Source organism: Perna viridis, chromosome 10, assembly GCF_037379345.1.
Source record: "Perna viridis isolate PV_CMFRI_1.1 ecotype Kerala chromosome 10, ASM3737934v1, whole genome shotgun sequence".
NCBI classification, from domain to species: Eukaryota; Metazoa; Mollusca; class Bivalvia; order Mytilida; family Mytilidae; genus Perna; species Perna viridis.
The window spans coordinates 25,755,216-25,779,875 of NC_142454.1; the positions used below are offsets into that span (position 1 = coordinate 25,755,216).

General features: G+C 30.9%; 1 protein-coding gene across 2 annotated transcripts; it reads right to left on the bottom strand.

Moving 5' to 3' along the window:
- Positions 1 to 11,909: 11,909 nt before the first annotated feature.
- On the bottom strand, positions 11,910 to 23,927 carry LOC148605141 (carbonic anhydrase-related protein 10-like). Of its 2 annotated transcripts, XM_088550559.1 has the most exons (11): positions 23,561 to 23,925; positions 20,317 to 20,358; positions 19,701 to 19,840; positions 18,766 to 18,957; positions 16,906 to 17,001; positions 15,441 to 15,507; positions 15,216 to 15,242; positions 14,408 to 14,556; positions 14,036 to 14,146; positions 12,920 to 12,959; positions 11,913 to 12,617 (listed from the first exon to the last, which is right to left on the bottom strand). In XM_088550559.1, the coding sequence occupies exons 1-11, from the start codon at positions 23,610 to 23,612 to the stop codon at positions 12,595 to 12,597; spliced, it is 939 nt and encodes a 312-aa protein (XP_088406685.1). In that variant the 5' UTR covers positions 23,613 to 23,925; the 3' UTR covers positions 11,913 to 12,594. The 2 variants fall into 2 exon arrangements, with proteins under 2 accessions (XP_088406686.1, XP_088406685.1); XM_088550560.1 differs by lacking the exon at positions 15,216 to 15,242 and having other exon boundaries at positions 11,910 to 12,617; positions 23,561 to 23,927.
- Positions 23,928 to 24,660: the final 733 nt, after the last annotated feature.

Consider the following 24,660-nt stretch of genomic DNA (forward strand, 5'->3'; position numbering starts at 1 on the left):
AATTATTTTTTTTGTCCAGTTACTTTTCATAAAATCTCAGTATTGCATGCGATATGTTTGAATATCTGATTGCAGAAACTTAAGTCGGTTTACAACATACAGATTTCATAAAAGGAATACGAACATTAATACTTGCATTGCATCGATTTACAATCCGATAATATATTGACATATTTATTTGCAAGAAGTCACATTGACAAGTAGGTCAAGGGGAAAACTCATAAATCGTCGGCAAAGAAGGACTGATATCAATTTAAAACATGAATAGAATGTCTGAGTGTCACCAGTATTTAGTACTTAAGGGGCTTGGAAACGTTGTTCCAAATAACGTTGAACGACAAAATAAAAGTGTTTTTTTTATTGACCATATATGTACACAAAATGCGGACTGCCCAGGTTTAGTGATATGGGCAATGAAAATTGATATCATCCGAATCATAAGTGAGGTACAATACCAGTTTTTCTGGTTTATATCGCAACCAGAAAGTATTCTTATTTTGTGTTTTGCCATCATTTTCTATTCTGTACATTGAATCGGGAAGCTGTACACTGATAATTAGAATATTTTATGGTAAGTTTGGCCTTAGTCTTTATTTAATTGCAATTTTTGTATTATACATGCTGCGTACTTGGATGGACATTGTGACGTTTTGTACACGCTCAATTCAAATTATCACGCAGTAAAGGTCCCTGGCGCTATAAATTCATTTTTTTTTACAAAAACAAATACCATTTCATAAAAAGAAATTTTAAACATCTTTATGATAAAGTTTTTTTTAGTTCGTATACTAAATGAACTTCGTTTTATAGACTATGACCTAAAACTAAAGTGCATCCTCGATTCTGATGAAAAAGACTAGGGAGAATAAAACAGCTATTTTCCCCATAAATCACTATCATATCAAATGATGAGAAGGTTTCCATTTCAACCTTTTGTTTAGCGTTATGTGTTATTTTGATTCACCTGTAGTTTGTAGTTTGGTTTTGGTTTTGTTATGTTTACCCGATAGGTACTGTATTTTAAACTTTTTTTCTACTCGTTATCTTTCAAGTTCATCAACATTAGATTTCCAAGAAAGAACCAAAAGGTAATTGTTAAATAATATTAAGAAACGTTTGAGTCAAAATTTTAATATGTTAATTTCAATTTTGTAATGGCAGTTCTGTTATTTGCGAGATTGTAATATTAATGTACTTGGAACTGAAATCTTTTTACAATGAAACATTTCAAATGTTTATAATTTGGTAAAACAAACTCGTTCATAAAAAAAATACTTACTACGAAAATCCATTATAAACGGTATAATATACTAAGTGATTGTTTAATGAAAACGTGCCAAAGTTAAAAAAAAATAATTACAAAAAAAAAAAATCTAAATAAAACAACAAATCTACACAGCCAAATGTGCCACATATGATAATCATATGGTAATCATATGACAATTATATGATATTGAGCAGATGATAGTCATATGATTATCATAAAATTCTCATATGGTAATTTTGCCTTAAAAACATATGACAATTTTTGTGAAAAACATATGACAATTTTTGTGACGATAGGTACTGTATTTTAAACTTTTTTTCTACTCGTTATCTTTCAAGTTCATCAACATTAGATTTCCAAGAAAGAACCAAAAGGTAATTGTTAAATAATATTAAGAAACGTTTGAGTCAAAATTTTAATATGTTAATTTCAATTTTGTAATGGCAGTTCTGTTATTTGCGAGATTGTAATATTAATGTACTTGGAACTGAAATCTTTTTACAATGAAACATTTCAAATGTTTATAATTTGGTAAAACAAACTCGTTCATAAAAAAAATACTTACTACGAAAATCCATTATAAACGGTATAATATACTAAGTGATTGTTTAATGAAAACGTGCCAAAGTTAAAAAAAAATAATTACAAAAAAAAAAAATCTAAATAAAACAACAAATCTACACAGCCAAATGTGCCACATATGATAATCATATGGTAATCATATGACAATTATATGATATTGAGCAGATGATAGTCATATGATTATCATAAAATTCTCATATGGTAATTTTGCCTTAAAAACATATGACAATTTTTGTGAAAAACATATGACAATTTTTGTGAAAAACATATGATTATCATATGATAATCATGCAATAATCATATGTATACCAAAGCATATTATTATCATATGGTGCTCGATTTATATGATAATCATATGATGCAAACCATATGATTCTTATGTGTGGCACTTTTGCTTGTGTAACGACTTAATGTTATCGTTTAAATGTTTGCAATAAAGATATAGAGCTTTATAAGTTTAACAGGGGAATTCAATGCTGTTTAATATTGTCATGAATAGACAGAATGTCTTGTTTACTACTCAGAAGTCTATCTAGATCACGGGGAATCAGTTCACGTTGGACAATGGGGCGATGGGGATAGTAGATTTGGAATTGATATGTGAAAATCCAAATCTGGCGAGAAAAATGTTTCCTTTTAACAGAAAATCTTGAATGAAAATCTTTTACGCTTTACAAACGTTTAATGTTTTCATAACTCATGAAGCACAAAACAAAAACAATGTCAATCTTTTCCGTAGCAAAGGACTTTTCATTGTACTTTTTTTCTTCTATTCCTATTTTAAATTAGGTTATTCATTACAACAAATGCAAGTGCTTTGTCCACATCGTCGACAAAATAATTATCTAATTGAAATACAGAATTTTAATGAACCCATACACTTTACACCTGTTACAATCTAGAACATAAAGGCTCTTATATACATACCATCTATCCGACTCAAGAGAAAAAAGCATTCACCCAAATAAGGTATTGCGAATCGTTTTCGTAATCTTAATTAAGTTTTAAGTTCACATTACAGCGTATCTTCTTTCTTCCTAGGGCGTTTTACTAATTTAGTTGACAGGACTCCAACAGAATTTTAATTAGACACCTGGTCAGTTTTGTGTTTGAAGATTCCGCCGGATTAGTTTATCTAATAATGGTTAAACTTTGACCATGTGATCTAATCAAGTTATTTGGCAGTACGTTATAGTATTGAATGACAAACAACCATCTAAAGGCGCTAATGAACTATTTTCTTTTAAATCAACCATTGATTTTGATCGATACTTGAACATGAACAAAACAACAAAAAAGCAAAATACAAAATAACAACAACAAAAACAAAACAATAAAACAAGAATTAAGAAAACAAAAGCAACAAAAGCAACAAAACAAAAACTAAACAAAAAAGGCGAGGAACAAAACTCAAACTACACAAAAAGGCAGTGAGCAAATCGTAAAACGCTTAAAGTACGTTAAGAAAAAGCCAATTGCGTGAACCCGAAGAAAAACTGATATTGAATTAAGGTGACAAATCTGTGGATTTGTGCTCAATTCCAAATTATTTGTCACCAAATAAGTTTGTGTCCGACCGAAACAAAGGGCAATTACTTGCGTGTTTCGTCTTTTGGAAAAGAAGCAATGTTGAATTAAATTTTTGAACCATTTTTAGCTGGGATAGTAGTAACAAGAGTTACAAATGTTAATAAATCAGATGGTCCAAATAGAATACACGTACGATTGACAACACTCAAAGTTAAGCTGTTGTTTGTAAATTTGAAAATGTTTTTTATAACATCTTCCTTTTTATTATCAATAAGCAAATAATAATAATATCAGAATGTTTCAATTTTTTCACAAATATGTGTATCATTGCATTTACATTTCGATTATAAAGATAGAGTGGAAAATAAGCGGTATTTTCGCCCAATATTTTGCCATATATGAAGATATTTGACTGCGATTTTACCTATGTATACTTGTGTTTTTTTTTATTGTGTTTAGTGGGATTATTTTTATTGTATTTAGTTTTTTTTTCAATGTAATGTTTTGTTTCCTTATGGTATATCCATTTTCGTCGTGTCCAAGCGTTTTAAATCGTTTGATATCAAAAGAAAGAATGAAAACAAAAACAAAGGGAACCTAAACAAATACCCCAAAAAATGTAATCGAAGAAATTTGGATGACATCAAAAATAATAACAATGTGAAGTTGATGTTTTTCTATTGCCTAATTTTATGAGAGAGTTCATTATGTACACTGTTTATACATAAAGGTAAATAGAGGACCAAACTATTCAAACGGTGATAATGGCGTCGGTGATGGATTTGGTATCTTTTTTTTCGATAGTTTTGGTTTTGAATATTTCTTGCACACAATTAATGTTTAAGTTTGAATGTTCCTTTGTATTTGGTTCGTATGCTGCTGATGCGATTTTATTCCTTGTATACAGCACATCGACATTTACAATATTATATGTTTGGTATCTTAGTATTTTGTAAACATGTATTCATTTCCGTTATTTGCATATCAATATCAAAGCTAACAGGTGTTATATTTGATTTCACGGTCAAACGAGTGGTAAAAAAAATTTAAAAAATGATCACAAAAAAACTTCAGTATTATGTATGACCGACTATATAATGCTGTAATATAGTGTTAGTTCAAGCAAAAAATAACAGCCTATAGCGGGGATAATTAATTGGAAATAAAATACGATAATAGATTTGTGTCATAAAATCATTAATGAAAAATGCCACTGAAGAAATCTTAGAACCTTGATTTTAACGATGAATTTCATGGAAGGATTAAAAATGACGAACATTTATATAAAACCTTGCGCATTTTTTGTTTGTTTGATTGTTATATGTGGTGGTACTCAAATAAACATAAAGAATGTTTCTGTTCGACTTTTTATGCGTACATCAAATAAATTAATGCATTAGTATCATAGTATAAATATCTAATTACAAAATGATTTTTTTTTTTTTTGGCTCCTTTTACACATTTTTTTTAATTTTACTTACAAAATTCGGATGACGGAGACCTTATATTACGTAAAAGGCAAATTCGACAAAGCATCTATCAAGTACTTGTAGTACATCTATTCCACGTGTATATCGGTTTCCCCAACATATATCCACTATATATCTATTTGTTGCCAAAATTGAACAAAAATAGATAATTTGGTAATCATTTGTAAGGTGTAAAGGTAAGGTATAATGAAAGTTGGAAAAACAATTACTTTAAAAACTGGAATGCAAAACATGAAAATTATTTTAACAGCATGTTGGATTCTTACTCCATATTATCGCATCGATGTACCTATAAGACCTTTACCAACGCTCATTTATTGTTGGAATTTATAAACTAATTTGAAAATCTTGTTCCCCGATAAAACTAATCATATCCTCGAACTAAAGAAGCATTTGTCATTTTTGCTGATAGCTTACATAGATTGGAGTCTATTAGCCGGTAATGTTTTATCAGCATGTATTATCAATTGTCCTATTTGATTTTAGTTATTGTTTTCTTCATCTGTAGGCAATACTAATATCTGAGGATTGGCATTATCTCAGCGAAGTGTACAATGGTGCGTATTTAAACCATGAATTTGTGTTTTCAATAATGTGTGTTTCCATTATAAAGAAAAGTATTTGATTTTTTATTGTCATCGTTTACCCTACCGGTGTACTTGGTCCATGCTCCCAGTTTTTAGTTGATTCCGGGTTGCTCATTTACTTTAATTTCTTTGTATGTGTTATTTTGGTTAATGCATGTTCTTTATTGAATGTCTTTTCCTGGTCTAGTTTTTGTTTATTGGAGTACTCTTTAGTAGGGTCATTGAAACCTATTATTATTCTTCGTATGTGTTTCATTTGTGCTATTGTCTAAATTAAGTTTGACTTGTATTTTTGTTTTGTTTTGGTGGAAAGGGGTGATTCGATTCTTTTGTAATATGTTTGCGTTGACAGTTTTAGTACATTGAATTTCGTATTCTAAAATTCTAAATTAACGGATACATTTTTGGTTTGTTTTTGCAGTTGTTTTTACATAGAGTTTGAAGTTGAGTTTTTTTTTTTCATGCTTTTAGTGTCAGCTTTTTTAAATGATGTAAAATAAACTTACAATTATATATTAGATAATGAGACTCTTTTTGTCACATCATAAATGCTTAAGTAAGAACTACAGATAAAACTCACTCTCCAAATGTAATATTCTAGAATTATACGGACAAAAGACGCCACAGACAGAAGCCATTATGTTTTCAACTATAAATGTGCAGAAGTTACGTTTTAACTGCACTCGAGTGAGAATTGTTTATTTCACATTTAATTAATATGCTTAAGTAGCACTCCATGCAAAGAATCGTTCAAAATTTGTTTCATTGCTGAAAAGCCTATATAATTTTTTATGATATTTTGTTAAAAATTTCATAATAAACATAAATTAACATTTGGCTTTCATATAATCTGTGTTCTTAGGAGATAAAACAATTTAAGGAATGAGCTCTAGAATTCAAAATTAATGGAGAAAACTCTGTAAATGACACTAAAAGACAATAGAAATTGTTTTGCAATGCGGCTAATCTCCTATAAACAGTAACATTGGAATGAATAAGTATACATTTCATTATATAGACCAATAAAGCAAGTTAATAACAACAAAATGTGTAGTTTATTAGGGTGTAACATAATTTACAGAATTTGCTTGATTCTTACAAAGACTTAAAAAATAAACATTTTATACACAAAACTTGACAATTAAGGTGAAAGCAGAATGTAAATAAAATTTTCGTCCTTACTTAATTATAATATTTAAAAAAAAATTCAGTTTTGTCTCTCGACGTAATCAGTTTGCTTTACATTACGACAATTACACTGAATGTGGAGAGAAAAAATGCCATCTTATTCAATAGTTATACGTAAATATATATGTTGCTGATAGATTATGTCTTTCTTTCCCAATTTACTATGGTTGTTCCTGAAACGTTACTGCACAAAGGCGGGTCAAATATTTTTTTTCCATTTTCGTCGGATTTTTCATTTATCGCGAAGCAAGGTGGAAGTCTTCCAAAAATCAAGAATTGTTCAATCTTCTGTATCCCCTATACAATTCTTCCCGGTCCATGCTCCCAGTTTTTAGTGGAGTCCGAGTGACTCATTTACTTTCGTAACTTTATATCTATTATATTGGTTTTTTTTTTATTCTTTGGTGTGTGTGTCTGTTTTCCATGTCTGGTCTTTGTCCCTGAATTACACTCTTTGATTTCCGCTAGAATCTTGGGTCCCTTGATTACTCTTCCAGGATGTTTAATTGATCTCTGTATGTGTTTAAGTTTTTGACCGTTTGAGTTTAACGAAATTTTCACCGTTTGTTGCCCTAATGGTGTTACTGGTGTTTGTTTTTTAAGCTAAAAAGAGAGTAAAGGGGTAAATTTACTAACTAGCTGAAAGAATTACAGTCGTTTTTAGCATATCCAACACCTGACTTCCACTTCCACGATACTATAGACCAGCCTTAATACGTATACGTGAATTTTCACTTTTTTCTTACTTATCTGTTTCATCCCGTAATACATATCGGTTGTCGACATTTGCGCTTGTTGAAAATTTTTTTCAAGTTATACTACGTATTTCCTTAATGTCGAATACGGAAAACTGCTAACTTTCTTTGTTGTTTACAATCACCATAGAAAAGTAAGATACAATCAGATAAACAGAGGGTTTAGCAAATATCTTGAAAAACGTTTGGAGAATCCTCATGAAAATGGTGTAATAAAAACGGGAAATAATCCGATGTATACGCTTTTTACGCATGGATTTTTTGTTGACCTGTACGTCATGTCATGCTCCAGTAAATGGGTTGAAAATTATACGCTCCGTTTCGGTTTATCCTCTAGATAGTTTTGTTTTGACGGTTTTCACCACACATATCCTCTCGTTTGTATCACTGGTATAAAAACTTCTTTCGAGTGGAATGTTTTGTTTATTACATTTTTAAGCTTCAAACGTTGATAAAGAAGTTCTTCGCGAATCATGCATGATACGTTAACTGATATATTTATGATTTTATTCCTAAAAATTTTTTTTCTTGCCAACATATATGATAAGTGCACCGGAAGAGTTTGCGTCCTCGGCTTTTCTTGAAAACCTAACGAGTTGATCATAAAATACGCTAAAAGCGTTGATTACCAACACATAAAACAAAATTTAATTACTGAAATTATCTTGTCTTTGTCCATGGATTACATTCTTTCGATTACCGCTATAACCTTGGTTCCCCTGTTTATTCATCTGCACCTTGTGCTAGTTCCTACACATTATATGGGTATTTTGTTCACCTATTTTCTGCCGCAGGAACAAGTACGCGAAAAAGAGGTTTTCTATCAATGAATTTTACTGTGAATATTTTCATTATAAAAGATTCTTTTTAACGAAATAAATCAAAAATAGCAGTTGAAATGTTTAAAAAATAAGAACAATATAAAATTCATTTTGATTTTAAAAAAAATGCAATAGGGATTCTAGGGTTATGGGGAGCTTTCTATAGAAAATTGTACAATATCAACGTGATTTGGTGTATGGCGTCAATGGGAAGTTTCTACCATCTAAGGGCTGTATCATCTGGCCGGAACAATTGTTTTGATATTTTCTAAAATACAAAACTTATTTGGTTATTTATTCACTTCATTCAATGAAGATGAATATTTGATTATTATCGTTTATCGATGATATGACTTACCAATATATTACATTAATGCAATTTTATGATTTTAAAACCTTTGAACTATTAATGAATTATATATAAAATTGGATTTATCCATCAAATGCACATCATTTGCAGCTTCCATTAGTTTGTTGGTGTATTAATTTCCCTCTTGAGGAATACTACTTGACATTAAAGGATCGTATGTAGAAGACATTTGAATAATAAATCAACAATATGGTTATTAATGAATTACCTGTGATGACTTTATTTAACTTGGTTGCATGTTCGTGACTTTGCGATTTTTTTTGTTATTTTGCAAATAACAAATAAGTTTATAATAACGATACCTTTATCTGCCTTTTCCGTATATACTAATTCTGGAGTCAATAAAACCATGTTTAATCTTCAATAACAATTGATTAATATGCAGAATATGTGTGTGATAACTATAGCATATCATGTTTTTTTATAATGGAAATAAAACATGCAAAAAAGCTAGATATATTTGACAGCCTATTTTCTTCTAAGCTAAGTACTTGTATCAGGTACACGAAGAAGGAAATTTAATAGAAGTTCAATTAATCTAATACTTATTCTGCAGTTGACCTCAAATTTCGACAAGCCATTACAATATTTACATCATTCATATGTTACGTCAATTTCAGCGTTCATAAATGGACAACGGTTTCTAAAAAACCCTCCCTACCGACGCACCTGGTCAATGCTCCCAGTTTTTAATGGAGTCCGAGTTGCTCATTTGCTTTTGTTACTTTGAATGTATGATTTTGGTTACTTTATGTTCCTTGTTGTGTATGTCTGTTTTCCATGTCTGGTCTTTGTCCCTGGATTACATTATTTTGATCACCGCGATAACCTTGATTCCCTTGATTACTCTTTCAATCACTTTCAACTTCCAAAGATAATTTTTTACTTTTGTTTTGATATTTTCAGCACAATAACTACAGATTAGCATAACAAATATTCCAGCAGATATTTAGTCGCCAGAAGGATGGATGCCTACAAGCGAAACATCATACATACAGAAACATTCAGTAAGGGAGTGCAGCTTTAATGTGCATTGCGATAGTTATTTTGCCTGTATAAGTTAAATTAGAAGTGTGTTCTTTGTATGATGCACGATGAGGCATTCAAAGTGCCAACATTTACATAATTGAAAATCGCAAATTATTACTTTATGATGCTGAATTTGTCACCATAACGCAAATATTCACAAGGTGGAATATTATCTTTAATTTTGATACAGGGTCTGTAATTCAAATTGCGGATACTTACGGACAAGCAAGATTCCGTATAATTGTTTCTGTTGTTAAATCATTTTAAGACTCGCAAGGTGTAATATTATAATTTTCTTGCGAGTTTGGATTTATCATTCAAAACGCCAAAGTTAAGGACTACTAAAGCCAAACGTTAATTTTCAATATAGCAGATGATACAGACTTAAGCGATACAGTTTATATAAAATTCATAAGACAGGGGAGATAGAGGGATTTGAAGGACTCATTGACATATTAAGTCACCAATTTCAACTGAGTATTGATGATTATATACATGTAACTGTTTCTCGACTTTTTTTCTCTCTTTGAGCCATTTTTCGCACAATTCTAAACTATATCCTTCAACATTCTATGTGCTGCTTCCAGCTAAAATGCTTGGACGCACGATATTTTGGACCTTTTGTAATAATATCTTGCAGAGAAGTATTTACACCAAAACTCATTTCATGTGATGACATACATGATTCATTCTTTTAAATGCAATGCTCTGAATGTAAGTCCTTTTACGGTATTTGGTAAAACATTTACAACACAAAAGTTTCAATGTAGATACATTTTAGTTAATCTTTTTTTATTTAAGTCTAAAGAGTTGTTTTCTTGACTTTTAACATACTTATTGAAGTTTGTTCACTTATGGTATATAAGACTCGGTTTCGTACATGTAGTCGTCTTGACTCGATATGGCGTCAAAGATAGATATTATAAAACGAGTCTTAAAATGTATGTAAAGTATTTAAACTCCTTAAAAATTACTTTTTTTTATTCCCAGTGTTAGTACGTCCGTAACACTCCGAGTGTATTTGAGAAACGTGAATTTTAATTAAAGCCTTCTTTTTGAACATGTGTTAGAACCTATTAATCTTTACAAAACACCTAAAACTGGTAGGATGCTATAATTGCTCTGTGCATTAGAGAGTTATTATGGCTTTCTTTCCATTCAGCCCATCGACATAAACCAACATTTAAAAGTGCAAGACACCTACGCTGCAAAGTTTGATTCAAAGATAATGCTTCTCATTTTCCTGACATTAAAGTGACGTCTATACATTTATTCATTGGAAACTTTAATGATTAGTAATTAAAGTCATTACTTGTTACAGAGTTTGTATTATTATTTTGAAAGTTAAGTGTACGATGAATGAACACATTTTGCATATTTCAGTATGATTGTTTTGCCCATGGTTTGAACAAAAACTTTTATGGTATTTTGAGTTTTCGCCGTTCTCAAGGGTTTCACTCATTTTCTCAACTTTAAATATGATGCCGTACGCTTTCAACTTGATCATTGAATATATATATATACATATTCTGTGTTCACTTTTGACTAAAATCATTATTTATCTGGAAAAATAATGCACGAGGATAAGTATAAGCAAATGTGTACTATAAAGTCATTTTTCTAACAGCACAATTACAGTATTGTGATATTAATCATCCGAGTAAAACATTGTTGTCTCTTTAATGTATTGTTATCGGCCATGAAACAATATATATTTACATTACATCATGATACACCTCTCAGATTAAAACTGTTCCAAAAAGGGCAAGATCGTGATACAATAAATCGTAGGCAAGAACTACTATAAATAGAGTCTTTTATCTGATAATTGTTGGACTATGCAACTGAACTAAATATATTAATAATCGTTAGGGGAAGCAAAATATGCGATGTCATAGGGTTATAGCATGCCTATCAAAGAGTTGTTTCTGAGAGAGTTCTTTCATTTTCAAATTGAGCTTGCAAGTGCATTGTTTTAAGTAGGATCATACAACGGTATATTTTAGTTACTTTATGTTCTTTGTTGTGTATATCTGTTTTCCATGTCTGGTCTTTCTCCCTCGATTGCATTCTTTGATTACCGCTATAACCTTGGTTCCCTCGATTACTCTTTTAAATATGCGAAGTGTAGCATGGTGTATCCATCTGCACCATGACAATCGAATTATTCAACGGGTCATAGTTTTCCTTGCCTCGTTTGTCTACCCCGGACTTGACTTTTTATGAGCTACTCGGTGGGTGTTCCTAGAAACGCTGAGGACGCTTATCCTACCGGTGCACCTGGTCCATGCTCCCAGTTTTTAGTGGAGTCCGAGTTGCTCATTTGTTTTTTTTACTTTCTATGTATGGTTTTAGTTACTTTTTGTTCTTTGTTGTGTATGTCTGTTTTCCATGTCTGGTCTTTTTCCCTGGATTACATTCTTTTGATTACCGCTATTACCTAGGTTCTCTTGATTAATCATTCAATGATGGCATAACATGAACGTTTGTTTGCCCCTGTAAACATATGTCAAAGATAACGTCCTTTATACGTTCCGCTATTTTCCACGAATACATGATGATTTTATTTTAAAAAAAAACAATAAAACAAATATTATTCAATCATTCAAAGCATCTTTCAAAGATATTAATAATGTTCTATGTGACAGTTCAATAACATATTTATGTATTTTAATCAAGCAAAGCACCATCTATGATACAGCACAGTCAAGTACAGCACAGTACATCCATAAGATATATTTACTTTTATATCGATAGTGTATATTCAATCTTTCGATATGATTGTCAGTCTTAGTATATTGTCAAAGAAGATCATTAATCCATTCTTGCTTATATGCATCATTGCTTGTTGATCTGTCTTAGTTTAATCGACATTCTAACGGTTTCTAACTGGCTGCTACTAGACACGAAAGACCAACATGTATTTTGCTAGCTTAGTCAAACTCCTGTATGGTCGAGTAATAGAATATAACAAATCAGCTGTGGAAGACGGAATTTACTGAAATAAAAGTATGAAGAGCATAACACATCATCTTGTAAAAAATCTTGTTAATACTATTTTGATAGGCACTCATACAATCATGCATTACTGATTAAGTATCTATGAAAATGTTCACTATTCAAAGTATAATCAAATGTCAATACCTTAGTCTTTCTTAACGAATATGAAAGATCATCGGTTCAGCAATTTAATGACCTTAAACAAATAATGTACATTAAGAAGTATAAGTTGAAAAAGTGAGTGCTAGTATTAAAATTGTTGTGAATGCGAAAAAATGTTGTCTTATTCTTGATATTTACCTTTGTATTGCACTTTCCTTTCCATTGAGCAAAATTTAGACTGCAAAAGTAAAAGAAAAAAAGCTTACAACATATTTTGTTCTTGTGGGTGAAGCTTTTCAAACAGACATGATGGCTAGTACGACAACATAATGAAATATCAGGCTTTTTGACAAATGAAAACTGTTTCACGAAGGTTTATCATTTTTGTTTATGAAATGAGATAACAAGTGTATTGTAATAATATATTTTACCTAATGAAACATGTTGTTATTGGCAATTAATTATTTTTTTCTAATGGATTTTGCTTCCTGTTTCGATAGTTTTCGTTTAGAGTACTTCGTGTATACAATTATTTTTCGTTTAAATCAACGTATTCATTTGATTATAATGTTGTTGATGAGATGTTACTCGTTGAAATAAGTGTACAACAAATCGAATGGTGCAGAGGCATAAGGCCATGGATATTTCCTATAAATATAAACTTAATTTTAATATAATAAAAGTTGTTCATAACATAGTCCAATAAATAAATATAAGAAAGAATAACATTTTGTGGAATTAGTTCATTGCCATGACTGATAATGGTGTCGTAATTTTACTTCAATTAACAAAAAACCGCTACGAATTGTAAATTCTGGGTTTTATTTTTTTAACAAATTAACACCCAGAAAGCAACCCTAGAATCAACTTTATATTTTCACATATGATAAACTATGAACTAATGAATTTCTTTACTAAATATGAAGTTGTTTCTTTGTTTCTTGAGTAAGGACATAATTTGACAAAATATGCAAAAAGTAACCAAAAATTACAAAATTTGGTAGAATTTCTTAATATTAGTAAAATTCAAGCAATTAATCTGTTCTTTTAATGATAGAATTATCAGAAGTCTTTATGTTTTAAAACATGTGATGAATTCAACCCTGCAAATTCGCAACTAAATCATTCAAAACTTCATGAATATTTTTTAGTTGTATTATATGTCAATAAGACCCTTTATCGCTCCTTCTCCTTTGTAATATTTATGATTCACTAAGAAATAGTCGACGATAAAATTCAGAAACTGTTGTCGTATCTCTTACATCCCTCATAGTTTTGCTTCATTTACGATTATTTTATGAACTACTTCCGTACCTTATTATCAAAGTTTATATTCGTACGAACAACTCTCTGGTTAATCTGCTGTACTGGTCTCGTATTTCTGTAGTTCCAGTCCCCTTTCCCATGTTTTCTCAGCGAATCTAGCTGCATAAGTAATGACATCGATGAGCAAACTTCTAATACACGTGTTAACTAGCAGTTAAAATTGACTCCCTGTTAATTATGTATAGTTCTTTTCGATCAATGAAAACATATTAAGAAAAAAAACATGTTTTTTTACTCCAACTCCCCTGACTATTTGAACAGCATATAACTAAATTTTATAGTAAAATATCAAATTAAAAACTAATAAAGAAAACTATGAACTGTTAACACTAATGAGATACAAAACACAGGACAAAGCACCTGCTCCTCTGTCACATATATTGGTCTGTTAAACAGGATCCACGTGACCGTTTCCTGACATCCCGGTTGTGTAAATGATCCTTCGTATGTGATGAATTGGTCTGTGTTTGGGAGCAGCTGTGACGGATCCCAAGAAGTCATATATTTCTCTTAAAAAATAAGTTAAAACTCCTTTTGATTATAGAATTTGAACCTTTTGCTTGTTAACACCATATACATTTACATTTGTTGAAAATATTGAAGATGATAATTGTTCATTTCTAACATCAGTCATCAATAATTCAAAATGCTATCTAGATTTAAGTAACTGTCTTTGTAAGAATAATGCAAAATCTGAAAAATGTGATACACCCCAAAAAAGGCTGCATATTTTTATTTTTTGTAATTAAGTTGTTTCATTTTTCATTGGTCTATACTATGAAATGTGTAATTGTTCATTCAAATCTGCTTGCTCTTAGGAAATAATCGACATTGAAAATTCAATAGATTCTATGGTATTTGGTTGTCATTTACAGAATTATCTCCCTTAATTTTGAAATCTAGAGTGCATCCTGTATATATTTTTTATCTCCTAAGAACACAGGTTATATAAAAAACTGAATGTTAATTTCTGTTTACTATGGCAATTCAAACAAAACATCAAAAATAAAAATATGTAGGCTTTTCACCCATGAATCACATTTTGCATGATTCTTAGCTGGAGTGCAACTTAAACAGAAAAACAAAGCAATTAGAATATATCGAAAAAGGAAAAAAAACTCTGCATGTTTAATTCATTTAACGGGGTTTAACTGAATAATCATCATACCATAAACAGCACTTGTGTCTTTAAATTCTGAAAATAAGAACAAATTGATAATCAAATGATATAAGATGAAACAAAACGAACAAAACAAGTTAGAAGCTTGTGTGATAAAAGAGAAACGAAATGAACAGCGGACAGAATTGTCGTTGATTAATTCAAAAATTTAAATTTCGATAACATACTGGCCAATTTCAAATACACATGTTTTGAAAGCCAAACCAAACATACCAGATTTCCTCATTCCAGATAAATTGTTTGCAAGTTCGTCTATTGCATAGTTTTGCTTCTTTCCAGTCTGCGAAAAATAATACAGTTTACATTAGAATATACATGTATATACATGAATACAATATTTACTTTGTCATTGTCATAGTTTTCCTTTCCTCTTTCGTCTACCCTGGACTTGATTTTTTATGAGCAACACGGCGGGTGTTTCTAGAAAAGCAGAGGACGCTTACCCTACCGATGCACTGGTCCATGCTCCCAGCTTTTAGTGGAGTCCGAGTTGCTCATTTGCTTTTGTAACTTTGTTTATATGATTAAAGTTACTTAATGTTCTTTGTTGTGTATGTCTGTTTTCCGCTATAACCTTAGTTCCCTTAATTACTCTTACTACGAAGAGAGGAAAATTTTGTGAAAATGAATAAGAAAAATTATATGAGTTTTCTTTTCTACCTACTCTTGCGTTCCTTTTTTTATTGTACATGTAACTTCCGAATAGATTAATTCCGTAAATTTGAACTGTTGGATGGCTGTTTTCGTCTTCTGTAGACACATTACTATTTTAGTCATTCCCCAACGTAAAAACTCGTTAGCCCAAACTTTTCCTTTAAGATGGAACGGGCAACGTTCGTGTCATTGTGTATCTTTAATTTTTCTCTCTATTTTACCATTTTAATGTTTTTCACTTTTTAATTATTCACACGTCAATGCAACTAATCCACTCCACAACTTGTAGTATTGTAGTATCTCAGCAATCGTTCTGAAATACCTTCTTAATACATTTCCCTAACGTTACATTATGTTCTGAAACATTAATAATATACTACAATGAGAATAGATATGATTTATATGTCAAAGAGACAACAACCCCACCGGGATGAAAATGTCAGCTTAAGGCCATCCAATGGTCTCCAGTGAACGACGAGGAAATCCTCACACCACAGGGCAGGCTATAGCTGCCTCCAAAACATTGTCCATAGGTACAGCGAAAGAGTTGATACTTTTTACTCAAGTAGCATAAAGATAAACTAAAGGTGAAAACGAAACAAGACATACAGAAATTCCTGGCTTGGAACAGGCGGAAAATCCTGGCTTGGAACAGGCGGAAATTCCTGGCTTGGAACAGGCAGAAATTCCTGGCTTGGAACAGGCGCAAATAATGCGGCGGGGTTAAAACATTTGTCTGTTTTAGTCTAATAAAATACATAACTTTTTTACATTCCTTAATTTCAATTAAAGGAGGTAGACCTATGGTAAGGGACATAACACTTGAAATCAATGATATGTTTGTATCATATTCAATTCCACCAAAGCTTCTCAAGCTTTAATTTGAAGCAAAATAAAATCAACCCTAGTTATTTAGATGCTTACATGAGATTGGTGTAAATTGCTGAATACAAACGTTCCAGTGTTGTATTTAAAGTTGTGTCCCTTACCCAAGGTCTACCTCCTAAATGCAAATCATTCATACCTGTAGGAACACAGCTAATATGACCACTCCTTTAGCACCAAATCCAGCATCATTTTTATCTTTATATACATCAATATTATAACCAATAAGATGAACCTGAAATCAGTAATAGGATACAATTATTGAACTTTATGTGAACAACCTACTTTTTAAAAACAATTTTATCATGTTATTTGTGCAATTATGTATCTAATTATTAGCTTAATTACTCATTACAACAAATAACTAAGTAAATATTGTTTTTTTTTCTTAAATATTTATTCTTTGTACTTCAATTTCTGAACAAATTAGTCGAACTAATTGAGTTGCCAATAATGACTTATATATAGAGTATATATTACATTTTATTATTTTTCACAAAGATTTTCTTTATGTATGCGTACTAAAACATTTAATAAGATAAAACGCCTTCCTTGACAAGTATTTCTCTTCAATAGAATATGCATTTGCTTAAATTTCTAAAATATCGACTTGCTAAAGGTAAAAGGAATCTGAAAGAGTAATCAAGGGAACCAGGGTTATAGCGGTAATCAAAAGAATGCAATCCAGGGACATACATAACAAAGAACATAAAGTAACTAAAATCATACATACAAAGTAACAAAAGCAAATGAGCAACTCGGACCACTAAAAACTGGGAGCATGGACCAGGTGCACCGGTATGGTAAGCGTCCTCTGTTTTTCTGGAAACGCTCGCCGAGTTGCTCATAAAAAGTCAAGTCTGGGGTAGACAAACGAGGAGAAGAGAACTATGACACTTTGAATAAACTGCGATTAAAACTAGAAAAATAGCTTACAATCGTATATGGTGTCGCGTATCTTCATGACAATAGCTCAGTATAAGGAACCATTAGACGAAAGCTTCTAGAGTACATTTCAGTGTATTAAACTAAATTCAAGCTCAGGAATGATATAAATGACTACTTTGTCCTACTATAATTTTAACAATTTTCTTGTATTCCAACAATTTTGTAGAAATCAATGACATATTACAGCAATGTCATAAAGAAGGGCGGCGGGTTATGATTTAATAGTGTCACTAATTTTACCTTTTTCAAATTGATCAGTCAGATACATTTTGTAACAATTACGTTTTCTTAAATAAAAAAAAAACGATCGATTTTAAAATTGATCATTCTGATAAACTAACACACGTCTGATAGTTTTAAGCACAATATATTTATTCAGAAGGTTTGATTACCGTATAAGCTTCACTGTAATTTGTAATTAGTAACAATATTATCATTTTATCAAATGCATTAAATAATTAGTCACTGTATAGTGGGAAACTGAACCGAAGTTTGTGCAGGTCGATTTAAGTAATTCACTGAAAAAACCCAATGTTATAATAGTGCAAACTGCAAATTAATCTATAACATGCCAGCTTTACAAATGGATCCTGTAAAGTTTACTTTGGATAAAAAGGAAATTTTCCGGAACGGCCGAGTTTTGGTCCGCTTCTGATCAATTATACTATTGCAATGATAGAAATGAATCCTTGAGCATCTCTTTATCTCTTTGTTATGTTAATAATTGTATCATTGTATACACAAAAAAGACCCTGCATTAAATTACAACAGGCATGGGAAATTTAGATATGTAGAATTGTTTTTGGTCATGTGACAAACGAGGTTTTTTGGCCAACTGACAAAGGAGAAAGACCTTTCACCACGTGAAAGGCATATTTTTTTTTCGGCAGTACCAGGTAAACTTTATTTGACACAACTATTTACTTTTATGGAATATTACGTGTTCTTATGCAAGTAGATTGGCATATCTAAATAAATATTAAATGGCTGAAAAGATTACTTTTACATGCAAATGGTATGGTAAAAAGTTAATAGGTGATTTATTATGTACCTCTGCAGGGAAAGACTTGTTCCCAATTTTGTGTTCTGATCCGGCGTATCCTTTTATTCCATAGTGAAATTTAATGTCAATGATTTTATATGTATACGAAAGTGGTCCACCAGTAATGTTAAACATTTGCTGATTCTCTTCATCGACACTAAACGTTACATCTAAACCATTGGTTTTTAGTCTCCCACTTAACTGAAAATATTAAAAATTCATTCCAGTGAAAAGTAAAGGCATTTCAATTATATACATGTATCAGACAAATAAAACTTCATACATGCAAGGTTACTCTCCTTTGTGATTTCGATCTGGAATTACAACTGGAAAAATATGTGAAGCTAGTGAATATGTGTCCCTATGTAAAAATAGCAGTCGAAAGTAGAGAAGGGGGTGAATATGCTTCACTTTCAACCAATACAAATGTGTTTTTCTTTCATACATGCTCTTTTTTTTCCTTCATAGGAAACAACATATTGGATATGTTCTTTTAAAGATACAGATATTTTAAGAAAAAATACTAGACCGTTTTAATATGACAATGTCAGGAGCGTTCAGAGACATCAAAGTCCAAGTTTATTGTCTAAACGAGACAACAGGAGACAAAAGCGATCCAAATAAAAAGCAAATAGCGAATTATATAAAATTTAATTACATATACAGAATGGAGATAAGGAAAATAAAATAATAGATGAGTAAAATCTGGAAAGTGTCAACTACAATAATGTATGTCCTCCCTGGCATGTCAAGTTACAAGGGAGTCCAATCCAGTTAGAATGGTCATAGGTGTTAATTAGTGTTTAATTGTTGACTGTAACTTGTTCTTCTATCTTTCATATGTAATTTCAGAAGGTTGTTTCTGTAAATCTAGTTATTTATGCAGAGAAAAGAATTTAACACAGTAAGCAGACTTAATCTAAGAGGCGATAATCTTAACCTACAGGAGCTGTGTTGATTCTCAGGTTTGTCAGGTTAGGGTCGAACAATAATGTATCGGGGTGGATTTCAATCGGTGATTGCTGTTTGCCACTTTTGCATAAATCCCATGCTTTGCCATGTAACTTTCCCCAGTATTCCGGTGCTGAAATTTAAACAAAAATAAAGAAAGGGTTAGTAATGCAACTCAAATGACGCTTACTTACCCTAACAATGCACCTGGTCCATGCTCCCAGTTTTTAGTGGAGTCAGACTTGCTCATTTAATTTTGTTTCTTTGTATGTATGATGTTTTAGTTACTCTATGATCTTTGTTGTATATGCCTGTTTTCCATGTCTGGTCTTTGTCTCTATATTACATTCTTTTGATTACCGCAATAACCTTGGTTTCCTTGATTACTCGTTCTTGCTTATTTATATGGCAAGTGTAATGTAACTCAAACTAATGATATCATTATTTTAGAATTTAAACTAAAATGAATATTTTACAAATAATTGCATCAACTATTCCACGAGTAAAAAGAACTTATTTCTGTATGTGTTTTATCGCTATTAATATTTTATTTATAAATCGAGATAGAAATCACATGCTATACATGTATTACATTAAATAACAGCTTACCAAGGTGTGAATCATATCCCCAAACTTTACCAATTTCATTTGCTAAAATAAAATAATACATGATTTAATATTGCAATTCCGACAAAGAGGGTCGCAGTGATTTTCATTGCAATACAATATATACTACCCCATAGTAATGGGTCAATAACATGTAATGATGAGTTTGTTCTGATTTCTTATCGAAGAGAAAAATTCATGTCGTTCTTTTGCCAAGCTAAACCAAACAAGCAATGCTACATGTACACATTACTTTTTGAAAACATGGGTATGAAATAGCCTTAAATTAGCCCTGCAAAGTATAGTGTATGGTAAGCAGCTTTGTTGAAGCTTACCTTGAAAATATTAAAGAAATATGTAGTGGTCTTAAAATCATTTCTTAGTACTTAATGGATATATAATGGGTTTCAGATGATATTGCAAAAATGCGACTGATTAAACTCACATTAATTTAACATCACATTTCGAAAATATAATATAATGAATGCGGCATTTTTTAAATATTTTTTTATTCAGAATTGAGAAATTTGCCAATAATGATCATACAAAATAATTCCAGTATCGACAGTTACTGCATCATATTTGCTCTTATTGCAGAAACTATATTTTTATAAGGTAACAATCCTATTTCATGACTAAATTCAATTGTTTGCATGTATTACGATCGCTTTACTTCTAAGCAGAGGTAATTAAAATCATTTACATTGATATCCCACACATTACAAAGGACATAAAATTATATCTTTTTGGATTCATTACCGTTTTGTTTACTTTACACAAATACCATGTAATTCATTTCTTTCTGAGAACGTGATCAAAGACAAGGGAACTTTTGTTACACGTATACTAATTGATTTAAGCAACGTACGGTAGTTTTTGTCACACGCATTTTTTCAACTTATGACTATAAAAGCTCAAGATATTAAATAAATGAAAAAAAATGTGTAGTTTTGAATATATATCTATTACAATTCTCAAGGGCTTAGAATATGGTTATCTAATGAATGGAAGTATAATATTGCAAAATATAAACTCAAGTTATTTAATTGCAACATCATACCAAACAAAACAAACCTCATTAAGACTGTTATGATGTTAAGAATTGAATAAAGCGAGTTGATGTTTTGCCCAATTATAAAATCATTTTCACTATGATTACTTGGGATATTTCGCCGCTTGACATCATTCGGCGTCTTTCATGGCTGAAATCACAACGATGGTCCGTATCGAAATTAGTCCAGTTGTGACAACGTGAGAAACATCACAACGTTCTCGTCAACCGTTCAGATTTTAAAGACAACACCACAAAATCACAGCAACAATATGGAAGAACGATTTTTTATTATTCCTGTTTCGTATTACATCGTACATGGTATGATAACGCAATTACCTAGCCGCTAAAATGTAGATAAAACGACCAAATCATGCCGTTTTTGTATATTTTTGTTTCTTGCACCCACAATATGCAAATTAGGAAAATTATTATATTATCCAACTTATATGCTTTCCCTTTGCACATTCATAAGTCAAGAATTTTATTTGTGTATTTATAACGAAAAGCCTAGAGCAGAAATAAGATGTAAGATAAGGTGAATGCTGTTTCACGAATTTTTGGTAAACAATTGAGCTTTTAGTAAGACCTTGATGTTGACTGGAAGCATGAGTTGATATTAAAAGGCAAGCAATTTATTTAATACCTGTTAAAATGATCGCGTACAATTAACGATAATTGGCTGTTAGACTTATGTGCACTTCCGCACATTTTACTTAACTAGTGATGTGGTAAACAAAGATAGAATACACACAGCATTTTTATTGGTAAAAATAACAATTAAAATTTACAATGTTCACATGAGATTCAAGACAATAAACACGAAGAGTCATTTTAAAAAAAAATCAATATAACTTGCAATGCTTCTTGGTTTAAATACACAAACGTTATTGTTAATAGTTTCCTGGTGCACAACAAAGAAAATTAAACGTATCTTTATTAGTCCATTAAACCAATAATATGTCACGTAACAGTCTCCAGGCTAAGCGATCAAAGTAACTTCTTTATATTCACCAATGACATCTTTACGTTACGTTGATTCCATGTCATCATTGATTCGTTCATTTAAAACTGTTGTTATGTCATAATAAAAGATCAAGAAAGCACAGGATGACATTAATTTTGTTGCCTAAATGCAGCTTTGTGTAACTCATTATTGTTTACGTAATCGATTATTTTATGTGATAGTATTTAAAACAAAGTATCGATTTGAATCAGGCGATGTTTTAATTGTTGGATATAAAAGTGTAATTTGAAGTTACTTTTGCTACTCCAAGGAAGAAATGACTAGTTCTCCCTTGAATATAGATATTATCTCGATGTAGTACAACACTTGTACCATATATCAAAGCGCATTGTGGAATAAACATCACTTATCAACAATTTTTGGCACGGCAAGTGATTGATACAAATGAACAACATTTGAGGAACTTGCCGAAACTTCTAAGTTCTTAGTTACATTTACGGCAGTAATGAATCGGACCAGTCATTCATCTCTGGTATTGGTCTGAACATAAGTGCTAGCAGCCATCCTTCGTAGGAATGTTCTTAAAGAATCACCCTTTTCAATTTTCTTTGTAAGAAGGTTACAACATTGACTTAAGTCTTTTGCAACTATATTTGCGATCTGACGGGTTTTCACGACCCACCACTTCAGATACAGTTTCAATATCATAATAGTGTGTATTCGAAATTTTAACTAAAGTATATTTGTACTGTCATTGCAATAAGCAAATACAGTTTTTAATCTTTCTTTTAACAATTTCAGTTCATTTTCTTAAAATATTTATTGCTAGTGACTTTTAAAGTAAATATTTAAAAGTATCTGTCGGTAGAAGAATTAAATATTATATGTTTTCAAATGCTATAAGCAAGAAAAAAATGTCATACCAGAAAAAAATTTAAGATCCTAATTAACCTTCAGGAAAGAAACAATAGTCAATCATTCACCTGCGTATTTTGTATTTACTGCTAAAAAGTGGCATACATGTTATTGTGCATTAAACAGAAATATCAAATACAGTCTTATTGTTTTCACTGTCTTAATGATCTGTGTTTTGTTAGTTGCTTATTAAAAACAGAGTTTTCCTATGCAGTTTAAACGAGATTGCATGCTATATTTGTTGTTCTTAAAACAACAAATGTATTATGGCATCTCTTTTTGCGTATAATCGTATAATTAAACTAATTCCTTACCAAACGAATCCTCGACTAAGAATAACCATGAAATGTAAATTTCCAAAAACATTATCAGTATCCCAAAAATTAAAATATGTACATCCGATCATCTGTGAAGCTATTAGAATCTGAAATCACAAAACAAGATTTCCTCACATTTTCCCTTGCTTTATCATGCATTAAAAATCATATTTGATAGATATATTTGCCGGTGTATTAAAGAATAACCAGCCATAATCACAAGTAAAAGTTGCTCCTTAGATCATTGAATATCATCTTTAAATCTAGGCGGAGTTGAACACGGAGATTGACACATAAGACTTCCTTAAATGGCACCGATAAATCTCAATCATACGGTAGCGTGAAATAAGCTGCTTAGTTAATTGGACTTTCAAGTACTGCCACTTGACAAATTATGTACAATTTATGGTTGCTCACGCTGATAATGCAACGTTCATTGGTCCGCTAAGTTTGATTGTGATATGGATCAAATGCAAAGTAAATGATTCTGAATGGATCTCGTTTTACAAGACAAACGTAGCATTTTATAGAACTGTTTCATCTGTTAGATTTACTTTATTGGATTTCATACACAAAACGATTTCTTTGGTTATTGAAGCATAATTGAGTTCTATAGAACCGAGCAGTGGAAAGAGGAATGGTAGCCATCAATCAGGGAACTTTTGTAAATGTTGGTGTATTTGTTTTCTTTTTAAGTACTATTTTTTTCTTAAAATTTTTGTGCAAATTATTTGTTTAGAATTTGCGTTTGTAGTTGTTGCAGTTTCTAACTTAACCTATTACAGTTGAATTGGTTTGTCTTGCCTTTAAAATTTCTTTATAAAAAGCGTTGAATTGTTTTTTGAGATTTTCATATCAATTAATTTTTAATTAAGAATCGATTATTTTTTCTACTTTTGTACGTTAATAGGAGCACTTATCCACATATTGGCACTGGAGAATACCAATTAGTCCGGATTGTTTAAACGTTTACCTTCAATTGATTTTAGATTTCTTCCTCAAAGTATATACAATAAAATAAATATACCCTTTTTTGCGATGTTTTTCCAGGTAACGTCTTGTTTTTTTTAAGAATAATCAAGGAAAAACTAAATTAA

What these genes read in the sequence shown, in the direction of transcription:
- LOC148605141 (XM_088550559.1), bottom strand. Translation starts at nt 23,612, where the DNA reads ATGTTTTTGGAAATTTACATTTCATGGTTATTCTTAGTCGAGGATTCG. An exon ending in AGACACAAGTGCTGTTTATG is followed by an intron (nt 14,557 to 15,215) that starts GTATGATGATTA and finishes TTATTTTTTAAG; the next exon opens with AGAAATATATGACTTCTTGG. An exon ending in TATATGTGACAGAGGAGCAG is followed by an intron (nt 14,147 to 14,407) that starts GTGCTTTGTCCT and finishes TTACTTATGCAG; the next exon opens with CTAGATTCGCTGAGAAAACA.